The sequence below is a fragment of the Myxocyprinus asiaticus genome, chromosome 23 (assembly GCF_019703515.2).
Source record: "Myxocyprinus asiaticus isolate MX2 ecotype Aquarium Trade chromosome 23, UBuf_Myxa_2, whole genome shotgun sequence".
Classification (NCBI taxonomy): Eukaryota; Metazoa; Chordata; class Actinopteri; order Cypriniformes; family Catostomidae; genus Myxocyprinus; species Myxocyprinus asiaticus.
In genome coordinates, this window is record NC_059366.1 from 46,725,001 (window position 1) to 46,746,969 (window position 21,969).

Below are 21,969 nucleotides of genomic sequence, written 5' to 3' on the forward strand. Positions count from 1 at the left end.
AACAGACTGATGACTGAGGTCTGCGTTCCATGTTGGTTTAGTCATCAGATATGTGTGTGATGAAGTTACTTCAGTGAACTTGCAGATCACCAAAGTGAACACAACTCTCGGTGAGGACTTTGGTTACACAGATAAGAGTTTTGCAAGTTGGATAGGTACAATTACACCAGAGGTTTAGTTAAGACCATATTTCCCAATATTATTAATAGCTACAAGGAAGAGATAGCAGTTTAGAAATGGCTTAACAGATCACTAAATCATCAACCTTGCAAAAGCATTTCTCTTTCACGCAACCATTTTAGATGGTGAATCCACAGACGTTAAAGACAAATTGACTTTTGTGGCTTTTAGTCAATGCCTATTAGCTTCAAAGCTAAATCTATATACTAGTGTCCTCCTAAACGTTTGAAAAAAATGGCCTTTTAGCAGCAATACATATTTAACACAGTCTTACTTTTCCGGGAAAATGTACCAAATCTCAAAATCAAATGTACCACAAGGCCAATGTTTAAAAGGGCTCTATGAAACACCACGATATATTCAGAGTGGCCTATTTAGTGTATTTAAAGTTAGCTTGCTCTCTCGTTCAGGAGTCAAGCAGTGAAGAGCATCATGTTAGTCCACAGACAGGACTGTACTGCTCTGTGAACATAAACGACCCATTTGATCCTTGACCAAAAATAAGACCCTTTGAGATGTCATGTCATGGACTGTTGTGGCTATCAACACACTTTCACATGCAACACAAAAGGCACAAAATCTGTTTAGGCAACAGCTCTGAAAAGCATCAAGTCTGAGCCCCAATGGCACCAGACGCAGTCGACTGACTTGCATAATAAGTAATAAAACACACTGCTTATGTGAACGAGGGGTCAGCGAGTTGGCTGCTCATTTACCTCACGATTACACAACCAGTGTTTTGAAAATGCACCATGTCGCCACCCCCACATGCAAAAGAACATTCCAGAGAGGTTACTGCTTTCATATTTTATTCTATTTACAGCACATAAAAAATTCACCTTGTTGAGCATTGGCTGGCTGCACATATAAACGCCTGCAGAGTCCATAATCATACACCAGGTGGTACAGAAATGCACCAAAACCTGTGATTGATGTGCAGCTCTAGTGTTGAGCTGCGTTGATTGCGCTTCCCCCAGTCCTGAGCAAAACCTCTTGAAACGCTCACGTTCTGAAGGTGGGAAAGAATGTTCTGTATTGAAGCAGACACAGATATTAGCAAACCCCATTTAGCAAACAATTGATTGAATTCATCCCATCAACTGGAGTTTTGATGCTTTAATAAAACAGATGATGCATAGAAGCGTACATTTCTGTTCATATCTCCAGTGGAAACATTTCTAAAGTAATGGTGACTAACATAAATCAGGCTAAACATGATAATACAGTGTGCACAACTTCCTGAAAGCATCCTTCAAAAATCAAAATCTGTATATTGAAAATTAAAAATCACTTCAGAAGCAATGGGTCGGCTCCTCCGGGAGTCTGCAAACTCTAGTTAGTGTTTGTTCGCTTGTGAGTTCACAGCAGGCCACCAAGGTATATGGATAAAGTGCTTTTCTTAACGTGACATTAAATAATTAAAGCAAATACAACTGAAACATCGCAGGCCTCTTAATGACCATATCCAAAAGAAAACATCTTATAGTCAATGAGGACAGGAGATATATTTCTGCACACCGGTTGGAGAAATGTTTTCAACTAGTGAGAGATGTTGTAAGAGCTACACGATGATCTCTAGATGCAGAAGATAAAAAAAAGGAATTTCACATTTTCATAATTTGAAGAAATAGACACACAGTAAGACTTGTCATTTAGTATCATAATACGGATAATCGTCAGTTCGTTCCGTTCCGTTCGGGCATCCTATGAGGATGGCACTGTGACGGGGCGGGCATCAACCATAAACGGACAGGCGAAGAAACAGTTGTTCTAAAGAAACAGCAGCAGTGTGATCTTACAGGGTTATTTTGAGGCCAGTCACCTGTCGAGTGTTTCGTGAATAAATACATTCGGATTTAGTGTCAAGCTACTTGTTCTAATATAATGTACGTCCTAAACAACAAACAAAAGATGGAGAGACAAACAAAGAAAAGGGGGAATTATTCACTCAGAGTCCTCTTTTTTTGAGATATTCCAGCGTGTTTGTCGTGGCCCCTCAAACGCAGTCCACACGTTATCAAGTTTGCCATTTTCTTCCAATGGAAGTGTGGGAAAAACGGACCTTCCCTCATGATATCCGTGGCCAATGAGGGCATTCTCCATCCGGGGAGACTGCCACATCCTGGGAGCGCAGATCCATGAATGACAGCCGGTCAACTGCCGCCTTCTTCCTCTAGAGACAAAAAAAACAAAACAAAAAAACACCCAAATGAATAGGTGGAAAAGTAAACAGACTAAAACCTTCTGAAACTGTGGCTCCATTCCAAATCTAAACAGGCAGCATTTTAAGGCATCACCGATGATGCTAGGGCTGTTCTGAAAGGTAGAATGCAAAATTATGCTGTCTACTAAGACACCTTGTTTTGGCGGAACTGTAAGGCAGCAGTTGGTAATTTTTTTCTAGATGATCTAAGCTAGGGTTGTTCCGATACCAATATTTTGGCTTCAGTACAATACCAGTCCTGGTACCTCGATATCCAAATCGATACTATGATCAACAAATAAAAAGCCTCAGATTTTTGATTAAATTACACAGAAAACGGATCTCACAAATACAAGCAGTGGCAGATTTAGGCATGGGCGACATGGGCGACATGGGCAGTTGCCCGAGGCGGCATCTTGTGGGGGAGGGGGTTGCGGCACCCGGTCAACAACTTCGCCGCAACACCCCCATTTTCATCTCAAAATGGTCACATCTCACATCATTTAGCTAATAACAGCATACTGTAATGTGGTACCGAAATTAGCAACAAGATGATATCGTACCGTTTACATTTTTCAGGCATCTCGACACTTTGTTAGTACCGGTAAACCGTGCATCCCTGGTCTAAGATGATCGAACATCCTGGATCAGCAAACAAACCAGCTACAAGCAGGTCTAACCACTTTAAAGGAATATTCCGGGTTCAGTAGAGCGCAACTGTCTGGTTCCGGAAGTAAAAATCCCATAACATTTTTTTCCATAGAGGAACTGATTTTCAACAATAACTTTTACAACTTTAAAGACGATTGGCTGATTAGATAATCACATGCATGATTGTTGGTGTCAGATGGGCTGGTTTGAGTATTTCTGGGATTTTCACACGCATCAGTCTCTAGAATTTACTCCGAATGGTGCCAGAAACAAAAAACATCCAGTGAGCGGCAGTTCTGTGGATGGAAACACCTTGTTGATGAGAGAGGTCAACAGAGAATGGCCAGACTGGTTTGAACTGATAAAGTCTACGGTAACTCAGATAACCACTCTGTATAATTGTGCTGAGAAGAATATCATCTCTGAATGCTGTTCTGAGATGAGGGTTGGCGCTGTTTTGGCGGCACGAGGGGGACCTACACAATATTAGGCAGGTGCTTTTAATGTTGTGGCTGATCGGTGTATATGAACAAGAATGATGAGTTCAGCAGGACACAGGCCTGATGATTAAAGTCACTTTTAGAATATCTGAAGGCAAACATGACCATTTACATCAGGAGTAAGATAGAACAGGAGGAAGAACTGTCAATAATTTGTCCATGGAAGTCCAGATTGTAACCCCCTTTACCATTCTAAATTGTACTTGCCTTCATGAAAGTTTACCATTGTTCTTTCATTTTTTAACTGTGGCATTTGCAATGATAAGGCCATTACCACGTCAGATCATGGATGGCTCCACATTACTGTACTTAGGCTTACACCTTGTCCTAACCAGATGCGACACGATAAGATTCCAGCGACACTCAATCGGTCTGTCCACATCAGGTGAGATGTGCCACCACGATTTTAATACACTAAAATTAGGATAATTGACAATAAAATGTAGAAAACAGAACAATTACAGATGAAACAGTCTGTTTATTGAACGCAACTCATTTGCTCACTGAAGCGCCGTATTGGCATTCGCTTTCTACGGCAAACCCGAGGGGACAAATACACAATCACACACAAACACAGGGCAAAGTTACTTTATGAATCACATCTTTATTCAGTCTGTTACAATTGTTTATGTTCACGTGGTACTCCTGGTATTATTTTACAAACTCCACGTAACAGGGAAGTGAAGAGAAAGTCAAAATGAGCCGGTATGTCTCCCCTATACCATTCTGAACCTGAACCTGGGTGTGTGTGTTTGTGTGTGTGTGAGTGTGTACAGGTTTAACCTCCATTGTAGGGACCAAATGTCCCCACAAGGATAGTAAAACCTGAGATCACCTACGTTGTGAGGACCAGCCAGCAGTCCCCACAAGGGAAATAACATATTAAATGATGTTTTATTGAAAATGTAAAAATGCAGAAAGTTTTTTGTGAGGGTTAGGTTTAGGGGTAGGGTTAGGGTTAGGGGATAGAATCTATAGTTCATACAGTATAAAAATCATTATGTCTATGGAGAATCCTCATAATGATAGCTGCACCAACATGTGTGTGTGTGTGTGTGTGTGTGTGTGTTTGGGGTAGGGTTAGGTTAGGATAGAATCTATAGTTCATACAGTATAAAAATCATTATGTCTATGGAGAGTCCTCATAATGATAGCTGCACCAACATGTGTGTGTGTGTGTGTGTGTGTGTGTGTGTGTGTGTGCATGCGTGTTTGTGTGCATGTGTGATTGTGTGTGTGTGAGTGTTTGTGTGCATGTGTGATTGTGTGTGTATGTGTGTGTGTGTGTGTTTAGGGGTGGGGGTAGGGTTAGGGGATAGAATCTATAGTTTGTACAGTATAAAAATCATTATGTCTATGGAGAGTCCTCATAATGATAGCTGCACCAACATGTGTGTGTGTGTGTGTGTGTGTGTGTGTGTGTGTGCATGCGTGTTTGTGTGCATGTGTGATTGTGTGTGTGAGTGTTTGTGTGTATGTGTGTGTTAGTGTTTGTGTGTGTGTGTGTGCGCGGGTGCATGCCTGAGTTTGTGTGCGTGTGTGTTAGTGTGTGTGTGTGTGTGTGTGCGTGCGTGTTTGTGTGCGTGCGTGTGCGAGTGTTTGTGTGTGAGCGCGTGTTTGCGTGTGAGCGCGTTTGCGTGTGCGTGCATGTTTGTGTGTGTGTGCGCGTGAGTGTGAAAGAGCTCCGGCTGAAGAAAGCGAGACCTCAAGCACAACATTCGGTCGGTGTGTGACACCCTTGGCCAAAATCAATTCGGCTAGTGAGATGCCAACTTTAATATACTGCAGTAAGAATATTTAGGCCCATTTGGTGACTGCGCTGGCCGGCACGCCGTCGCTGAAATAGAAACCATTTCAAAAATAGAAAGCCCTGTCACTCATCATGTGTCGCGGCTGGTTGGACAAAAACTCAGATTAACATGTCACAGCGTCGCATCTGGACACGGTGTAATGTAGATAGTCTTTCTAAAAAATATAATATTTGCCATGAAAATACTAATAGCCTAAACACATTTAGAAACCTTTAACAACAACTTTCACAGTTATTCCATGGAGAACAAAAGTAGATGTTAGGTAGATTAAAATCAGTCAAAATTCACTTTCATTGTACCTTTTTCTATAAATGGAAAAATACATGAATCTTCCATTCATGGAAGAAAGAAAGTCCTAAGGGTTTGGATGAAGATAAGGGTGAGTGAATGATAACAGAATAATTATTATTAATACAAATTAACTCTTACACATTCGCCTTACTTTAATATGCATAGCAGTTACCAGTTAGTGTCACTGCAGTAAAAACATTTTAGTTTGGATGATGAGGTGTATCATCACGCGTGGTTCGCGTGAAAGCACACTTCATTCGCCCTGCACAGATGCATGTGTCAGATAAGAGAGGCATATTTAGTGCTTATAAGGAGCTGAACACGAGATGAATTCAATTAAATTTGCTTCGGCTGCGGCCACCCGCCAAACTTGCTAGTAAGGGTGATGAAGTTACCTGCCACTGCCTATGTAGGCAGTAGACAGCTCACTAGGTTTTGGAACAGAGCCTGTGACTGATTAGCAATGAACTGTTTCTCATCATGTATAGGCATTTAACTGATACAATTCATATTCAATGTCATCAGTGACATCAGTTGTAAAGTTTCGTCTGTTTTGGTGTTTTACGGCCCAAAGACATGCAGTTACAGTACGAAAAGCACAGTTTTTAATGGGACTAAAAATGGCTGTAGGAGATTCAGTACAAACACCTGCAGTGGGAGCGGCTTGTAAACTTGAGCCAATATTGAACTAAGACGGCATGTTATCCTCTATAAACATTAAGACACTAGGCAACCTCCATAGAAACTGAGGACATGGGAACTAAATGAGAAGTTAAAAACATTTCTATGGGGCAATGCTCAACTAAATAAGCAAGTCAACAGCTATCAATCAAATGTGTGTTGAGTTCCAAGTAATCACTGATCCAAAAATGAAAACATTCAGTGACCAGGGGCAATGAAGCTCAAAAAAGGACTATTTTGTCTCTCCAATTTGGAATGCCCAATTCCCAACGGTCTGAGACCACCAATCTGCACATCTTATCACGTTGCTTGTTGAACGCGTTACCATGGAGACATGCTATTCACGCTATTCACGGCAGCATCAATGCACAACTCACCACACGCCCCACCAAGAACGAGAACCACATTATAGTGACCACGAGGAGGTTACTCCATGTGACTCTACCCTCCCTAGCAACCGGGCCAATTTGGTTGCTTAGAAGACCTGGCTGGAGTCACTCAGCACGCCCAGGATTCAAACTCGCAACCCCAGTGGTGGTAGACAGCGTCTTTAATCTCTGAGCTACCCAGACCCCAAAAAAAGCACTATTAAATATCTGACTCACATGCATTATTCAAAGCCCTTTGAAATGTGATCTCTTGAGCCTATGTTTGTTTCACAACAATGTTTGTTTGGTTTTGATTTTTACAAAATAAATAAATGACTTTAAAAATGTCATGAGGTATAACAGGTATTAAAATACTTTCCTTGCATACATGTGTATGCAAATTAATAATTAATTTGAAAACATTTTGTAAACATTTTTACAAATATCATGATATCAAAATGTCTAATATTTAATGATATGACAGAATCATTTTTTACTTTTTTTTTTTTTTTAAACTTCACAAACAGTCTTGTGGGTCTGTCTTCTATTTTTTTATTATAATTTTTTTGGTCACATGACAACACCACCTGACTTTGATTTGGGGGGACAACAATCTTTAAAATATTAGGCCTAATCATTTTAAAACAAAATGGTTTCACTTCTTTTTAAAATAAATAATAATAAAAGAGATTATTCTCGTGCCAACATTTTCAAGAATTTCACTTTTAATGAGACTATAATTTTTTTCAGTGTCTCCAGACAGGTTATACCACATGACACTTATCGAAAGAAAAATATCAAAATGACTCTTGATCTCAGTCACTGAAAACATGTACATCACAGAAGAGGTTTATTCAAGTAATTCTATTGTGTGAATTACTTTTGTAATATATTTTCAAATAATTTCATAGATCTGGGAAAAAAATTAGCATTATGTCATTGACGCTTTAGACCGCGAACCCATAAGGACGTGTTCGACGTATGCCCACTACGACTGCTTTGTGACACTCTTTAGTACAGTCAACACCAGGCGCATACGCTGGCCATGCACAAATATGTGGACTGTACGCGCGTCTAGAAAAACTATGAGATACAGGAACAGCCCGCATGTACTGTACTGCAGACGAAATTTACGACGCACTGCGCACTGATATAATGGCACGCGGAAAACCGAAATACAGTTTGGCCTTCAGCCAACTACTTTGGCTGACATGAAGGCGAGTAACTTATTTTTATTTTTGGGTGAACTACTCTTGTAAGACAGAGAGAGAGAACAAGCATAAAACAGGAAGTTGCGGTGTAACGAAAAGAAAGAAACTCACCTAAGTTTCACAGTGAGCAAGTAGAGATGTGATTTCTGCACTCATGTGTCCCACGGCCTTGGCCGCCTCCATTATGGCACGCCGGTACATCCCTTTCTTTTTGCGGTTGAAACGTGACCTGAAGAACTCACGGAAAGGTGACAGTTTGGCAACTGAGAGTTCGGAGGTGGTGGGCGAGCCGAACCAGGACACTTTCGCTTCGGGCCAAGGTGCGTCAACCTCACCTTCTTCTCTACGAGTACCGCTTATACTGAGTACCCGTGCGGGCCACCAAGGGAAGCCATGAATCTTACCCCAAACTACATCACCAACAGTCACCGCGTGACCGTCCTCGGTCACACATTTACTCATGCTGCGAGTGTGCAGTCGAACAGTTAGAGGTGGAACAGTCTTACTCTCCCCTTGAGAGGAGGACGATACGGAGAGGTCGTCACCCGGTGCAAGATCGGACAGTTCTGGAGACGTGCCGTCTGAACTGAAGGACTTTGACTCATCCAGACTGTCACTACTGCACACAGAAAGGCTTGACGAGTCAGCTTTCCTCTTTCGGAAATTAATAAGTAATGTCAGGTCACCGTGACGTTCAACTTCCTCTCCACAGTTGCCGGACCAAAGTTGTAGCGAGTTCTTCTCTCCACCATCCTCAGACTGAGAGTTGGGATCTCTGGGATGTTTTCTACGAGCACCATCCACTAGCTCTGCCTCGTACACAGACACTTGCTCCGCTCCGTCACCCCTCGATCTTACACGTATCTTTGGCGATGGGGCATCTGGACCGCTTAGCTTTGGGAGCTTGAGTTTGGGAATGGAAATGGTAAGGCCAGTTCTGATGGCTTCCATGGAGGGTGTCACCTCTTTTGGGGCTTCCTTGGAAGCGCCTCGTTCTCTGTGTCCATTCTGCAATAACTGCTTCGGGCAGAAGGGTTTGACAGAACCGTGTACTCTTGAGGGGATCTTCATCACTTCACCTTTACCTTGTGGAGTGCTGTAGGAGATCTTAATGACAGGACTGTGAGGAATGATGTCACCTCCAGGATACTTCTCATCTTCCTTCTTGTCCTTTCGAAACCGTTTGCTGTCGTAGACTGTTGAGTCCTCTCTCTTTTTGGCCTCTTTAGTGTTGTCCCCATCGTCTTTTCTCAGACTCTTGCTAGGGATGGCTTTAGTGTCCTCGTCTGCTTGAGGTGCATTCTCCTTCCGGGATGTCCTGGGCACCATCGGCCCATCTTTGCTGTCTTCGTCACTGTTTAGCGTGTTCTTACATTTCTCGCACAACACCTGCCGAGGTCGCAGTCTGATCGTGCTCATGGTCATCCTTCCCGGCTCTCGACCTCGCCTCTTTTTTCTCTTGATTGGACGAGGTGGCGGTTGAGGAACCCATTGGTTGTAGGTGTGCCGGACCCACATGGGTTGAGGAAAAGGGGCACCCTCAAAGTACGGAGGGTACGCAGGCTGGCCCGGTTGCACTGGGATGGGTACAGGGCAAGGAGGAGACGTCTCGGGCTCTGTGTTCTCATCTTTTGGTCGCGGTGTAGGTTGACTAGGGGGTTTCAAGGAAGACTCTTCACTTGAGACTTCACAGTCTGGTCTCAATATCAGGCTCTCATCTGACTTTCCAACAACATCTGGGAGGCAAAACAGCCCAGTCCTACAGAACAGAGCCAAGTGGGAAACATAAGGGCCAATAATGGACAAAACACTTTCACAGTGACAAATAATTAGAGTAATGGAGGTTAATTACCCATAAGTGTGCCACTTCCTTACACCAACACAATCGGCACAATAGCTTCCTGATGTTCTGTTACTCTGACTGAACTAGCACGGGTGTTGATAATCATTGAAATATTTTTGTTTTTAAAACTGTTTTACAAAATTCAAGAAAGGCATTTGAACTCACAGGAACTGAAATATCGGATTAATAATTTCTAATGGCAAGCAGACTCTTCACCAGCAAATCAAGTTTGTGAACCAGTCAAATCATGCAACACTTAACCACACCTGTTTGTTTTTCTAACCTTATGGTATGAGGAATTGCACGAAAACAAGTACATTTCACATCTCAAAAACAAAGAAATAAATTGTATTTTGCATAAAGAATATTATATTTATATTTTAGGACCATAAAGATTTTTTGCATTGTGACATTATTTTAATGGCAATTAATGAAGCACATTTCTTACAAAATTCTTAATGCAGGGATGTGTCTGGATGTTCTACTTTGAGAAATTATTCTCAATGGCAATTCCCAATTCACAGTACAGTAATAGAGTTATGATATTAAAACCAGCAAAAACTAATGGTAGTTCATGATGTATACATAACAATTTAAAGAATATATAATTATTGTTTCCTAGGGCTGGATGAAAATATATCTAAATTCTGAGTAATTCCACATTACAGTAGTGAGAATAAGACTTTACTTAGCATTACAGTTATGAGAATTGGGGTGAGATATGTGCTTAATTGTTATGAAAATAATGTCACAATGCAAACATTGTAAAACAGGCTTCATCTTCTTTACACAAAATAGAATTTCTTATTTCTTTCTTTTGGTTTTGGGTTCAAATATGGCATGTTATTGTTTAGAGAGATTCGCCTGGTTATTTAAAAACAGTTGAAACAATGGAGGAGCTTTGAGCAAATGGACCACGACCCACTCAGAATAATAAGTCGAGCTCAAAGGTTTATGCTTTAGAAATAAATTAGCCTGTTCCTATATTACAGAGAAGCCTTAAGGTGTGCAGGGACACGATGGTGACCAGGTGTCCATGAAAGAGGCAGCCTGAGCCAATGCAGCGAACTCTATGACTGTGTGTGGTTTGAAACGACAGACAAAGAGACGAACAGGGCAGCCGGAACCCAAAGTCCCCCCCACCATCTCAGTGAACAAAAACAATCCCATAACCTACTGGGACACGGGGAGAGGGCCAAGAGATTTGCTTGTTTTCACATCAGCCCTGAAATCAGATTACCAATTAAACCATAGAAGGGAATCCTGTGGGTACAGAGAGCCCTCGGGCAATAAACAACAATCAAGTCTGATGAAAAATAAAACGCCCACCCCTGAAGATACAGTACTCAATGCAATAATAACTACAGGCCTGCAGCACAGCCTAGTATTGCTATCCTAAAATCTAAAGCTATGTAGGCTTGAACAACATTTCATTGCATAATTAGCATATTTATAATAGCAGAAATGTTAATGACTGATGATGATGAATGACTGGATCTATTCTAATTTAAAAAAGTGATTTTTACTGCAGGTAATTTAACACTTCAAGGCTATCTTTGGAATGGAATACTAGCTTACAACTTACTGGATACTATTTTCTTTTTTAAAGTATTCATTATGAAACAATAAAGGCTTCAAATAGTACATGCTACATTGTTGTCACATGACCTCATTATGTAACAAAAGTGGCATCCAGTTATTACCTTGGAAATAAAACAGTTATTTTGCCTCTTTTAATACAAGTCTGAATGAAAATGTCTTAACTTTTGACACTGATCAAATAAATGAGTGAAAAAAAGACGGTTGATACTACCGGTATGTCTGTTTCATTCATCATACTGGAAATCACGGGAAAGGTCAAGTCAAGCACACTGCATTGTGGGATACATTATTCCATGTTGTGTGCTCTCTGTTGTATACTGAACATTTCAGCAAATGCAGCAGGTAATCTGGGTATTCTATGCATGCATATACATATTAAAATACTAGAGAACTAGTAAGATTAGTATGTTATTATGCTTTTGGAACATAGCCCAAGCCTCTTTATATTCAAGGACAGAGTGAATGACCTGCTGTGACACACAGTTTGTGCTCTACAATGCATACTCAGAAATATTCAGAGCAGTACGTGACACATAATGACTTAACAGGAACAGTGGGATGGGGAAAAAAAGCACTGAAGTCATTCAGATCAGCCATTAAGAATCTGGCCAAAAGTTAACTAGAAACAAAAATGGACAAACTACAAATTTCCCTTTTTCTCTCATGTACAGAAAAACTATAAATAATTTATCTTTCCATGGTTCAACCACTCTTTTTTTTCATAAGTACTTTACAGGGAGCTCTACGAAGTAAAAGTGACATAATATTCTGATCCACTTGCTCTATAAAACACCTCACTGTGACAAGCGCATCCATTTAATAGACACTGATACAATGGTATTTAGGTAAATATTCATATTCATACACAGAATAAACTGATGTAATAGTCTAGATGTTTAATGAAATGATAGCTGAGTGAAACTGTATCTGCCACAAAGAATTACATCAGTCTAAACCAGGACACAAACCTGAAAATTACATGTATGTCATGGGTCAGTGGGTGGCTCAGCTATGGGGGGACAAGGTTACCATTCAAAGGCCTTCTTGTAATCTTTTAAGAAAACCTTATTTTAAAGTGTTATCCAGCCAATTTTCCCATAAACAAAAAAATAACTTTTTTAATTAATTAACATGTGTATTTTCAACAAGAAATATTTGACATTTAAACTCAATTTATATCCAGAAAGCCACAACAATGCCCCCTGGCCCTGACTTTCATAATGATGATCATTTAATTCAAAGTGACAGATCTGAAACATTGTAACATGTGCTTCAGTAATGCACGATGATACATTGTATCAGCGCATGAAAACACATCAATGTTTCATCTCTATAGAAATGCACACAGAGCACAAACATCTTCAGCAGGTTATACAGACCTCTCATTAAAGATCTACTGTGATATATGTGTTAACATCCCTCAGTCTGACTCAGAAGTCTTGATTTAATCGCACAAACGCGTTTCTAGTGTTTGATGTTGATGGTTTGTGTGCTTCTCATTGTCTCATTTAAAGGCCTGTCTACATATGGCCTGCTGTTAGGCCGAACATCACAAATGTGCTTTTCCCCCTAAAACACAAAGAAATTCGACTCACTTTCTGTCGCAGTCCAGTAAGATGCCCGTGTAGTTTCTCTCTCTGTACGTGAGCGTCACCACCAACGTGTCGTTCACGATCTGATCGACGGTCACCGGGATCCGGGAGCCGGCCTGCAGCTCCTCCGCTACAGCCTCCATGTTTTCCTAACTCGGGTGTCCGGCTTGGCGTCGCTCAATCCCGGCCGCCGGTGGCACGCTCGCGTCGGCCTTCGCTGCTCCTCCGTTCCTTCAGCGCGCTCGGGAGGCTCCGGCAGGACGCGGAATGACGCCATCAACTCCACCGACGCGATTACACAGGATCCGTCCGCAGTGACATCACCACCGACAGGCGAGAAAAACCCTCTGTGCTTGTTAGAGAAGCAACAATATATCTATATACTCCATATTAACAGCATGCACATAACCACTCATCTATTTTCATATACATATAATCAGAATGAGCTTTATTGCCAAATATGCTTACACACATACAAGGAATTTGTCTTGGTGAAAGAAGCTTCCAGTGCACAAACAATACAACAAGACAGAGATAATAATAAATAGAATAAAAATAAAAAAGTGAATAGAAAATATAAGTATATATAGAAATACACAATAAGACAATATATATATATATATATATACAGGGTTGTGAGGGTTACTTTTGAAATGTATTCCACTACAGATGACAGAATACATGCTGTAAAATGTAACTTGTAATGTATTCCGTTAGATTACTCAAGGTCAGTAATGTAATCTAAATACTTTGGATTACTTCTTCAGCACTGGTAGATATTTTCACTTGTTTTGACTATAAAAACTCTGTCAGTACAGTAAGACAAAATACACGTTAAAAATACATTCTCTGAAAAACAGAAATATCTTCTGCAGTGTTGTTTCTAAAACAAGATCAATCAAATTGATCTTATTTTAAGGATTTTTAGATATTTTTACAGGAAAACAATACAAGAATTATTATCAAGAATATGATTTTTGCTCTAATATCAAAGGTCTTACTAGAAAAAAGAAATTATGATCCAACGTGAATTTTCTTGATAAATAAATATGATCGTGTCTGGTAACATGTGCATGTAAAATGGCTAGAAATAGCATTTTAGCTTAGCGTAAAGCTGACAATTTACACAAGGTTTATTTCTATTTCTTCTGCTCCAAACTTACTTCAAACTTACTTCTCTGTCTGCTCGTATGAATGTAACACATCATAAGAAAGTGTTTCACCGCTGTTCAAATGCACTTTGGATCGCATCATTTATATGTATAAATGTTTTCCATCTGAAAGGACTAAATATTAAATGAAACAAATGGCAATGCAAAGTAATCTCTTCAGTAATCTAAATACTTTTTGAATGTAACTGTATTCTAATTACCAATGATTTAAATTGTAACTGTAGTGGAATACAGTTACTTATATTTTGTATTTTAAATATGTAATCCTGTTACATGTATTTCGTTACTCCCCAACCCTGCATATATATATATATATATATATATACATATATACACGTATGTACAAATACATATCTGTTATATATACAGTGCAAGGGCATGTAATGGCAGAAGAGGTTGGATGTGTTGGATAAATATAAATAGACTAAGCTGTGTATTGCACATAGTTATTGCTCAATGGGGCAGTTTGAACTGTTCATGAGATGGACAGCCTGATGGAAAAAACTGTGTGTAAAGACCAGCCCGTCTGGCACCAACAATCATGCCATGGTCCAAATCACTGAGATCACATTTTTTCCCCATTCTGATGGTTGATGTGAACATTAACTATAGCTCCTGACCCATATATGCATGATTTTATGCACTGCACTGCTGCCACACAATTGGCTGATAAGATAATTGTTTTGAGTATTTCTGGGATTTTCACACACAACAGTCTCTAGAATTTACTCCGAATGGTGCCAGAAACAAAAAAACATCCAGTGAGCGGCAGTTCTGTGGATGGAAACACCTTGTTGATGAGAGAGATCAACAGAGAATGGCCAGACTTGTTTGAACTGATAAAGTCTACGGTAACTCAGATAACCCCTCTGTACAATTGTGCTGAGAAGAATATCATCTCTGAATGCTATTCTGAGATGCGGGTTGGCGCTGTTTTGGTGGCACGATGGGGACCTACACGTTATTAGGCAGGTGCTTTTAATGTTGTGCCTGATCAGTGTATATATATATATATTTCTGGTGACACATGTAGCCTAATGTATAGAAGACTCTGGCAAATGATTGTGGTTTTTAATGTAGCGTAGTGCATGTTTATGATAGAACCAATACATTTTCACACAACGAGGATTGGTAAAATCAGATTATTCAGATTTATTAATACTTGATCAAATTCTCTCTGTGACGAAACAAAGTAATCAATCAGCAGCTTACATTACACCTTTACACTGAAAACAATGCAACAATTATCAGCTAAACATAGCAGTTATTGACACTCTTTTGTTCAATAGTACACAGAGTTCCAGAATGCAGGCATTATTTCATAATTTCCCCAAAACACTGAGACACTAGGCCTGTAAAATGGCTGACTGATTCATGTGGAAATAAACAATAATGATGAATGATGAGGATGAGTGTAGCGCCACCTGCCGTTCAAACTGAGAAAAGTGTTTATTAAAGAGTTTTGTTTAAAGCCTATCAGGAGCTGTCAGACCATTTCAAAAACCTGAGCTCATATTTGCAGAATGAGTTCAGCCGAGGTTTTGAAGCACTTCTGTAAAAATGATAAATCTCTTTATATGTGCTGTTATATGTTGAAACATATTTGAGACATGTGACTCAAAGAATGTCACAAATGAAACAGGTCCACTTGCTGCATTTGTTTCTCCTCTGCTCCAGGACACACTGAGACCTTCCTCCATCATCTGCCCCATCAGCTCACATTCTGTCCTGAGGTTGTAAAGGTCAGCTGTCTATCACATCATTTGACAAACACAGCTACCACACACCAGCAATTCCTTAACGATTACATTAACTATTCTTTTTGTACTTTTGAGGAGAGCTGTTTGTACTGCTGTGGATTCAAAAGAACTGGCTCATTAGAGTCATTGAACATTTGTTAAAGGGATAGTTCACCCAAAAATGAAACTTCTCTCATCATTTACTCACCCTCATGCTGTCCCAGATGTGTATGACTTTCTTTCTTCATCAGAACACAAATTAAGATTTTTAGATGAATATCTCAGCTCTGTTGGTCCATATAATACAAGTGGATGGTGATCAGCACTTTAAAGGGGCAAAAACACATACAGTACGACATGCAAAAACTGACGCGATACAACCGGAAGTGCAGCTCGATTTGTTTACAAGAGAACGCTGTTTACAAGCTTCATTGGTTTCGCATTGGAGAGCGACCTGAAGTAAACAATTATAGTGAAAAGGTCTTAAATACTGATCTGTTTCTCACCCAAAGTGATTGTATCTCGAAGACAATGACATTATGTGCTTTTTGGAGCTTCAAAGTTCTGGTCACCATTCACTTGCATTGTATGGACCTACAGAGCTGAAATATTCTTCTAAAAATCTTCATTTGTGTTCTGCTGAAGAAAGAAAGTCATACACATCTGGGATGACATGAGGGTGAGTAAATGATGACAGAATGTTCATTTTTGGGTGAATTATCCCTTTAACGAAAGCAGAAGTCATGAAAATCAACACTTAAAAAAAGTAATCTTTAATAAAATAAATAAATAAATAAATATAAAACTAAATATTTTAAGTTTGATTAAACTTGATCAAACATTACACAATTCAATTTGGTGGCATTTTGTTATGAAATGTAAATACATCAATCTTAAAAATAGGCTTAAATATTTTATTTGAGTGAATCGATTCTGATATTTTTTTAAAAATATGGAACCGGTTCTGATCAAGAAACGTTCCTCGGTTCCCCGCCGCTTCCCAGCTGTGTTGTAAAGGCAGTCCTACATCTTGAGTTTCCTGCTGGTGAGCTAACCTTATTAGATTCAACATAGCCTGAGTTTATACAGTATATCTTATTTTATATATAGCAACACCATTGGCTGGAAATAGTCTCAAGCTTGGGGCGCCCCATTAACAGTCCTGTAAGTCTATTTTTCAGCACAGTAGACTGGCCATGCTAGTTATGTGAGGGATGCATTTTTATATATATATATATATATAAAAATCAAATCAAATATTTATTGTCGATAAACCACAAACACAGGAGGAACAGTGAGTGAAAGTCTTTGTACAGTTCACACCAAACAAATATTACATCATACTCGGATAGTACAGTGAAAATATTAGACAGTGTTCCACTAAACATAAAGGGTGAATCTCATGAAACCTGTCAAATATCATGTCCTGGTCACATTTCACCCCAAAATTAAAAGAAGAAGAAAAAACATATATAAAATAAATAATTATATTTAGAATAAAGAAAGGTAATAACACTTACAATAGCATTAACTCATTTTGGTTGACACGCCTCTTTTCTTTAAAGGGACAGTTCACCCAAAAATGTAAATATTCTCATCATTTACTCACCCTCATGTCATCCCAGATGTGTATGACTTTCTTTCTGCTGCAGAACATAAATGAAGATTTTTAGAAGAATTTTCAGCTCTGTAGGTCCATACGATACAAGTGAACTTTGAAGCTCCAAAAAGCACACAAAGGGAGCATAAATGTAATCCATATGACTCCAGTGGTTTAATCCATGTCTTCAGAAGTGATATGATAGGTGTGGATGAGAAAAAGATCGATATTTAAGTCCTTTCTTCTCCCTGCCCATTAGGGGGCGTATGCATGAAGAATGTGAATCACCAAAAACACAATGTGGAGGTGAAAGTTAAAGTGCAGCCTGACTGAGCAGGGAGGAGAATTTAAAGTAAAAATGTACTTAAATATTGATCTGTTTCTCACCCACACCTATCATATCACTTCTGAAGACATGGATTAAACCACTGGAGTCATATGGAGTACTTTTATGCTGCCTTTATGTGCTTTTTGGAGCTTCAAAGTTCTGGTCACCATTCACTTGCATTGTACGGACCTACAGAGCTCAAATATTCTTCTGAAAATCTTAATTTGTGTTCTGCTGAAGAAAGAAAGTCACACACATCTGGGATGGCATGAGGGTGAATAAATGATGAGAGAATTTATATTTTTGGGTGAACTGTCCCTTTATTAATGGGTTTGACTGAAACTAGTGGACATGTTCACTGAGTGTAATGTGCACAACTAACCACAAGATGTCACTATAAAAACACATATCATTAATACAGAGCATCACCTGCATTATATGCACAAGCAAAGACACAAAACGTTCTTCTTTCACAGCTAAATTTAGCTGGCCTCCCTTATTTGCCTGGAATCTGTGAATAATTGCTAAGGTGAGAGATGTTTGTTGTGCAGGTCAGATCTTCACCAGCACTGCCAACTTCAGAAAAACACTCAACACCAGAGGGGAAAGTCTTCACATCCTGAAAAAATACCAGTGAACTGTGGAAATGAGCAATTCAAATCCCAGTGAAGCATATCTTCATGCTTTATTGGCTCTAAGATATGGTGATTAGAGCCAAGTACTCAGTTTTTGTACTGTGTGTTCCTTCACCATTCGGTCAGAGAGTTGTGAGGGTCTGACTGCTGTTGCATACTGGAGTCGTGGACACAGACAGAGCCTTTACTAGCTGGTGTTGCTGGTTTCTCAGAGGAGGAGAACCTGGTCTGAGTTTTAAAACACGGCGACAAGATGTTTGTTAGGGTCTAAATACAAATAAAGCCACCCAGAAACACTTGAGCACTACAGCCAAAGCCTCATATAACTGTAAATGCATTTTGAGTGTACTAATGAAGTGTTCATGAATTCCATTTAGTAAATAGGATTCTAAAACAAACATGATTAAAAACTGATTACTTTATGTGGTAATACTACAGTCCACATCATTAAATCTATCTTCTGGGCTGTGCAGAGAGGGATACTAATGACTGGAGATGCTTATTGTGCTGTACCTCGTCTCTCTCTCTCGTCTCCTCTGTGGATGTTCCAGTACTTTCCTGCACCGCCGCGGCTGCTGTGAGACTCTGGCCTGGTTTCTGTGCTCCCACAGCAGCTCCTGAGCTCTAAAGTACACATAAACATGCCAACAGGGTGTGCTTAATCAAGTACAGGAATAAAATAGGAATATGACTTACTTTCTGGAACAAAAGGAGATATTTTGAAGAATCTGCAATCTGCTCTTCTTCATACTGTACAATGAAAGCATTTAGTGACCAGGGGCAGTCAAGCTAAGAAAAAAAAAAACCCCATAAAAGTAATTCATATGACTTGTGTGTTATATTCAAAGTCCTCTGAAGTCATTCGATAACCCTCGAATGTGTGAGGAATAAAATTAAATTTACGTTGTTATTCGCTGAAAATCTTCCCTTCTGCATTAGTTCTCAAAGCGTGTGATGCTCCTGTTCTACCCGCTCCGTACGGGACTCAAACCGGCGTCTCCAGCATGGGAGGCAGGTGCGCTAACAAGGAGGCTAAAGGCTACAGCCTCTAGCGTCAGTCGCTAGTGCACCTCTTGAGGTCAGGAGAGTGAGGTTTATACACATTGCACAGCTATCTATCAGCTGGCCACCGTTACACTCACCCTCCTAAACCTCACTCCCATCCGGGTCACGGCACCATTATGACGCTCCTGTTCTACCCGCTCCATACGGGACTCGAACCGGCCTCTCTCCGGCATGGGAGGCAGGTGCGCTAACAAAGAGGCTAAAGGCTACAGCCTCTAGTGTCAGTCGCTAGTGCACCTCTTGAGGTCAGGAGAGTGAGGTTTATACACATTGCACAGCTATCTATCAGCTGGCTACCATTACACTCACCCCCCTAAACCTAACTCCCATCCGAGTCACGGCACCATTGTGACACTCCTGTTCTACCTGCTCCGTATGGAACTCGAACCGGCCTCTCCGGCATGGGAGGTGGGTGCGCTAACAAGGAGGCTAAAGGCTACAGCCTCTAGCGTCAGTTGCTAGTGCACCTCTTGAAGTCAGGAGAGTGAGGTTTATACACATTGCACAGCTATCTATCAGCTGGCCACCGTTACTCACCCTCCTAAACCTCACTCCCATCCGGGTCATGGCACCATTGTGACACTCCTGTTCTACCCACTCCGTACGGGACTCGAATCGGCGTCTCCAGCATGGGAGGCGGGTGCGCTAACAAAGAGGCTAAAGCCTCTAGCGTCAGCCGCTATTGCACCTCTTGAGGTCAGGAGAGTGAGGTTTATACACATTGCACAACTATCTATCAGCTGGCCACTGTTACACATGTTTGTGTACGCTCACATATGGTGTGTCAAGACTGTCATGTCATGTTTGATGTCAGTGACACCAAACGCCATTCATTTTCATTTTCATCATCCCATAACCGTTCATGTTTGAATATGCAGAAGTGCAAATGAGAATTCATAGCTACAGTGGTGAAGAACAACTTAAATTTGGGTCTATTCCTCTCACAAAGCTATTGCATGACTTCAAAAAACTTGGATTGTAGTGCATAACGTAAGTCATATGAACAACTTTATTAAACTTAAATGATATATTTAAGGTTAGGGTTATATTGTATGGAAAACAGTAGCGTGAATATTCTGCCAAACGTCTCCTTTTGTGTTTCACCGAAGACAGAAAGTCATTTGGTGACAGAATCTTCCTTTTTGGCTGAACTATTTCTTTAAAATTTAGAACGTAACATTACAATTGATTACTACATACTCCTTAAATACACCGATAAGCACACTTGTAAGATTCATTTCTGTCTTTTATCAGATTTCACACAGCAGTGTGCTCTCTGAGAGGATCATATTCACTCCCTCTGGATCTCACAGTACAATCACACACATATTAGCGCTCTGAACCCCCCTGCCGCCATACCGCAATCAGCTCACCGGTCTCAGTTACAGCACTCACAGATAGCAGCAGCACTCACTTCTACTCGCTTTTCACTCCAAATCCGTAAAAGAGAGAAGCTATGAACTTACTTCTGTCTTTGTTCAAATACACGCTGTTTCTCCTTCAGTTCTTTTATGGCAGTGTGTTTCCTCTCCTCTGCACTGCTCCAGCTCTGAATGTCTGATGTTTTGCCTCTCGTTAGATCTTTGTTCCTGGGACACAACGAAGGAAACTGTAAATGTTAGCTCAGTATGCTCATTCACAAACAGATAGTTCAACATAACTTTACCTCATAACTCTTCAGCCTCTGGTACACACACACACAGAAATGCACACATACTGTGAAGTCTTAAAGTCTGAGAATATCTTGAAAATCTGGGATTTTTCTTTTCTTTTTTCATTCAAACATGGAAATCAAGTTTTAGGATTTATTTAATTTTTTTTAAACAAACAAAAGATGTCAAATGAACCTTTCTGTATATAGTTCATATGATTTGAGATCTATATGCTCTTTTTCAAACTCAATAAAATATTGATCATAAAAAAAAAAAAAGATAAAAAAAAGATGTAAAATGAATAAGAAATATTTCAGATTATGCACTGTTTCTAGGTGGCTAATCTGGTTTGCACTGTCTAGAGAGTGATATATATATATTATTCTGTGTTTGTCATCTAGTGAAAACTTTGTAGCTAAATTACTTAGTGAAGTAATTTTGATCTTTGGTGTCTCTATTATATTATTTACTTGTATTGTTGTTTTCCCCATTTATGTTTGGTATATGTGTCTCTGTAAATTGTAAATTGTGTAAATATAGAGTAAAGGACCACGGAACCTGTATTGGATAGGGTGCCACTTTTCTTGGAATTATATACTATTTTCTCCTGTTTAATGACAGTAAGGGAGAGAGGGTAGTCCTTTGTATTTTGTGTTTGGTTTATTTTTTGTTAGACTATTTTAGTTCTTGGTAAACCTGTTAGATTGGCTAGATGGAAAAGATGGCGTCTGAATGGTTTTATTTATTTATTTATTTTTATTATCCCCTTTGCTCCCAATTTGGAATGCCCAGTTCCCATTATTTAGTAGGTCCTCGTGGTGACGCGGTTACTCACCTCAATCCGG

The 21,969-nt window shown here is 39.9% G+C and overlaps 1 protein-coding gene across 1 annotated transcript; it reads right to left on the minus strand.

The window, feature by feature from the left end:
- Positions 1 to 884: 884 nt before the first annotated feature.
- On the minus strand, positions 885 to 13,225 carry pwwp2b (PWWP domain containing 2B). Its single transcript, XM_051652361.1, has 3 exons — positions 12,937 to 13,225; positions 8,008 to 9,655; positions 885 to 2,353 (listed from the first exon to the last, which is right to left on the minus strand). Exons 1-2 carry the CDS (start codon positions 13,074 to 13,076, stop codon positions 8,008 to 8,010), a joined length of 1,788 nt encoding a protein of 595 aa, XP_051508321.1. The 5' UTR covers positions 13,077 to 13,225; the 3' UTR covers positions 885 to 2,353.
- Between the last annotated feature and the right edge of the window lie 8,744 nt (positions 13,226 to 21,969).

Coding starts and splice junctions, on each gene's coding strand:
- pwwp2b (XM_051652361.1), bottom strand. CDS start 13,076: ATGGAGGCTGTAGCGGAGGAGCTGCAGGCCGGCTCCCGGATCCCGGTG. Junction 9,656..12,936: donor TTACTGGACTGCGACAGAAA/GTGAGTCGAATT, acceptor TCTGTTCTGTAG/GACTGGGCTGTTTTGCCTCC.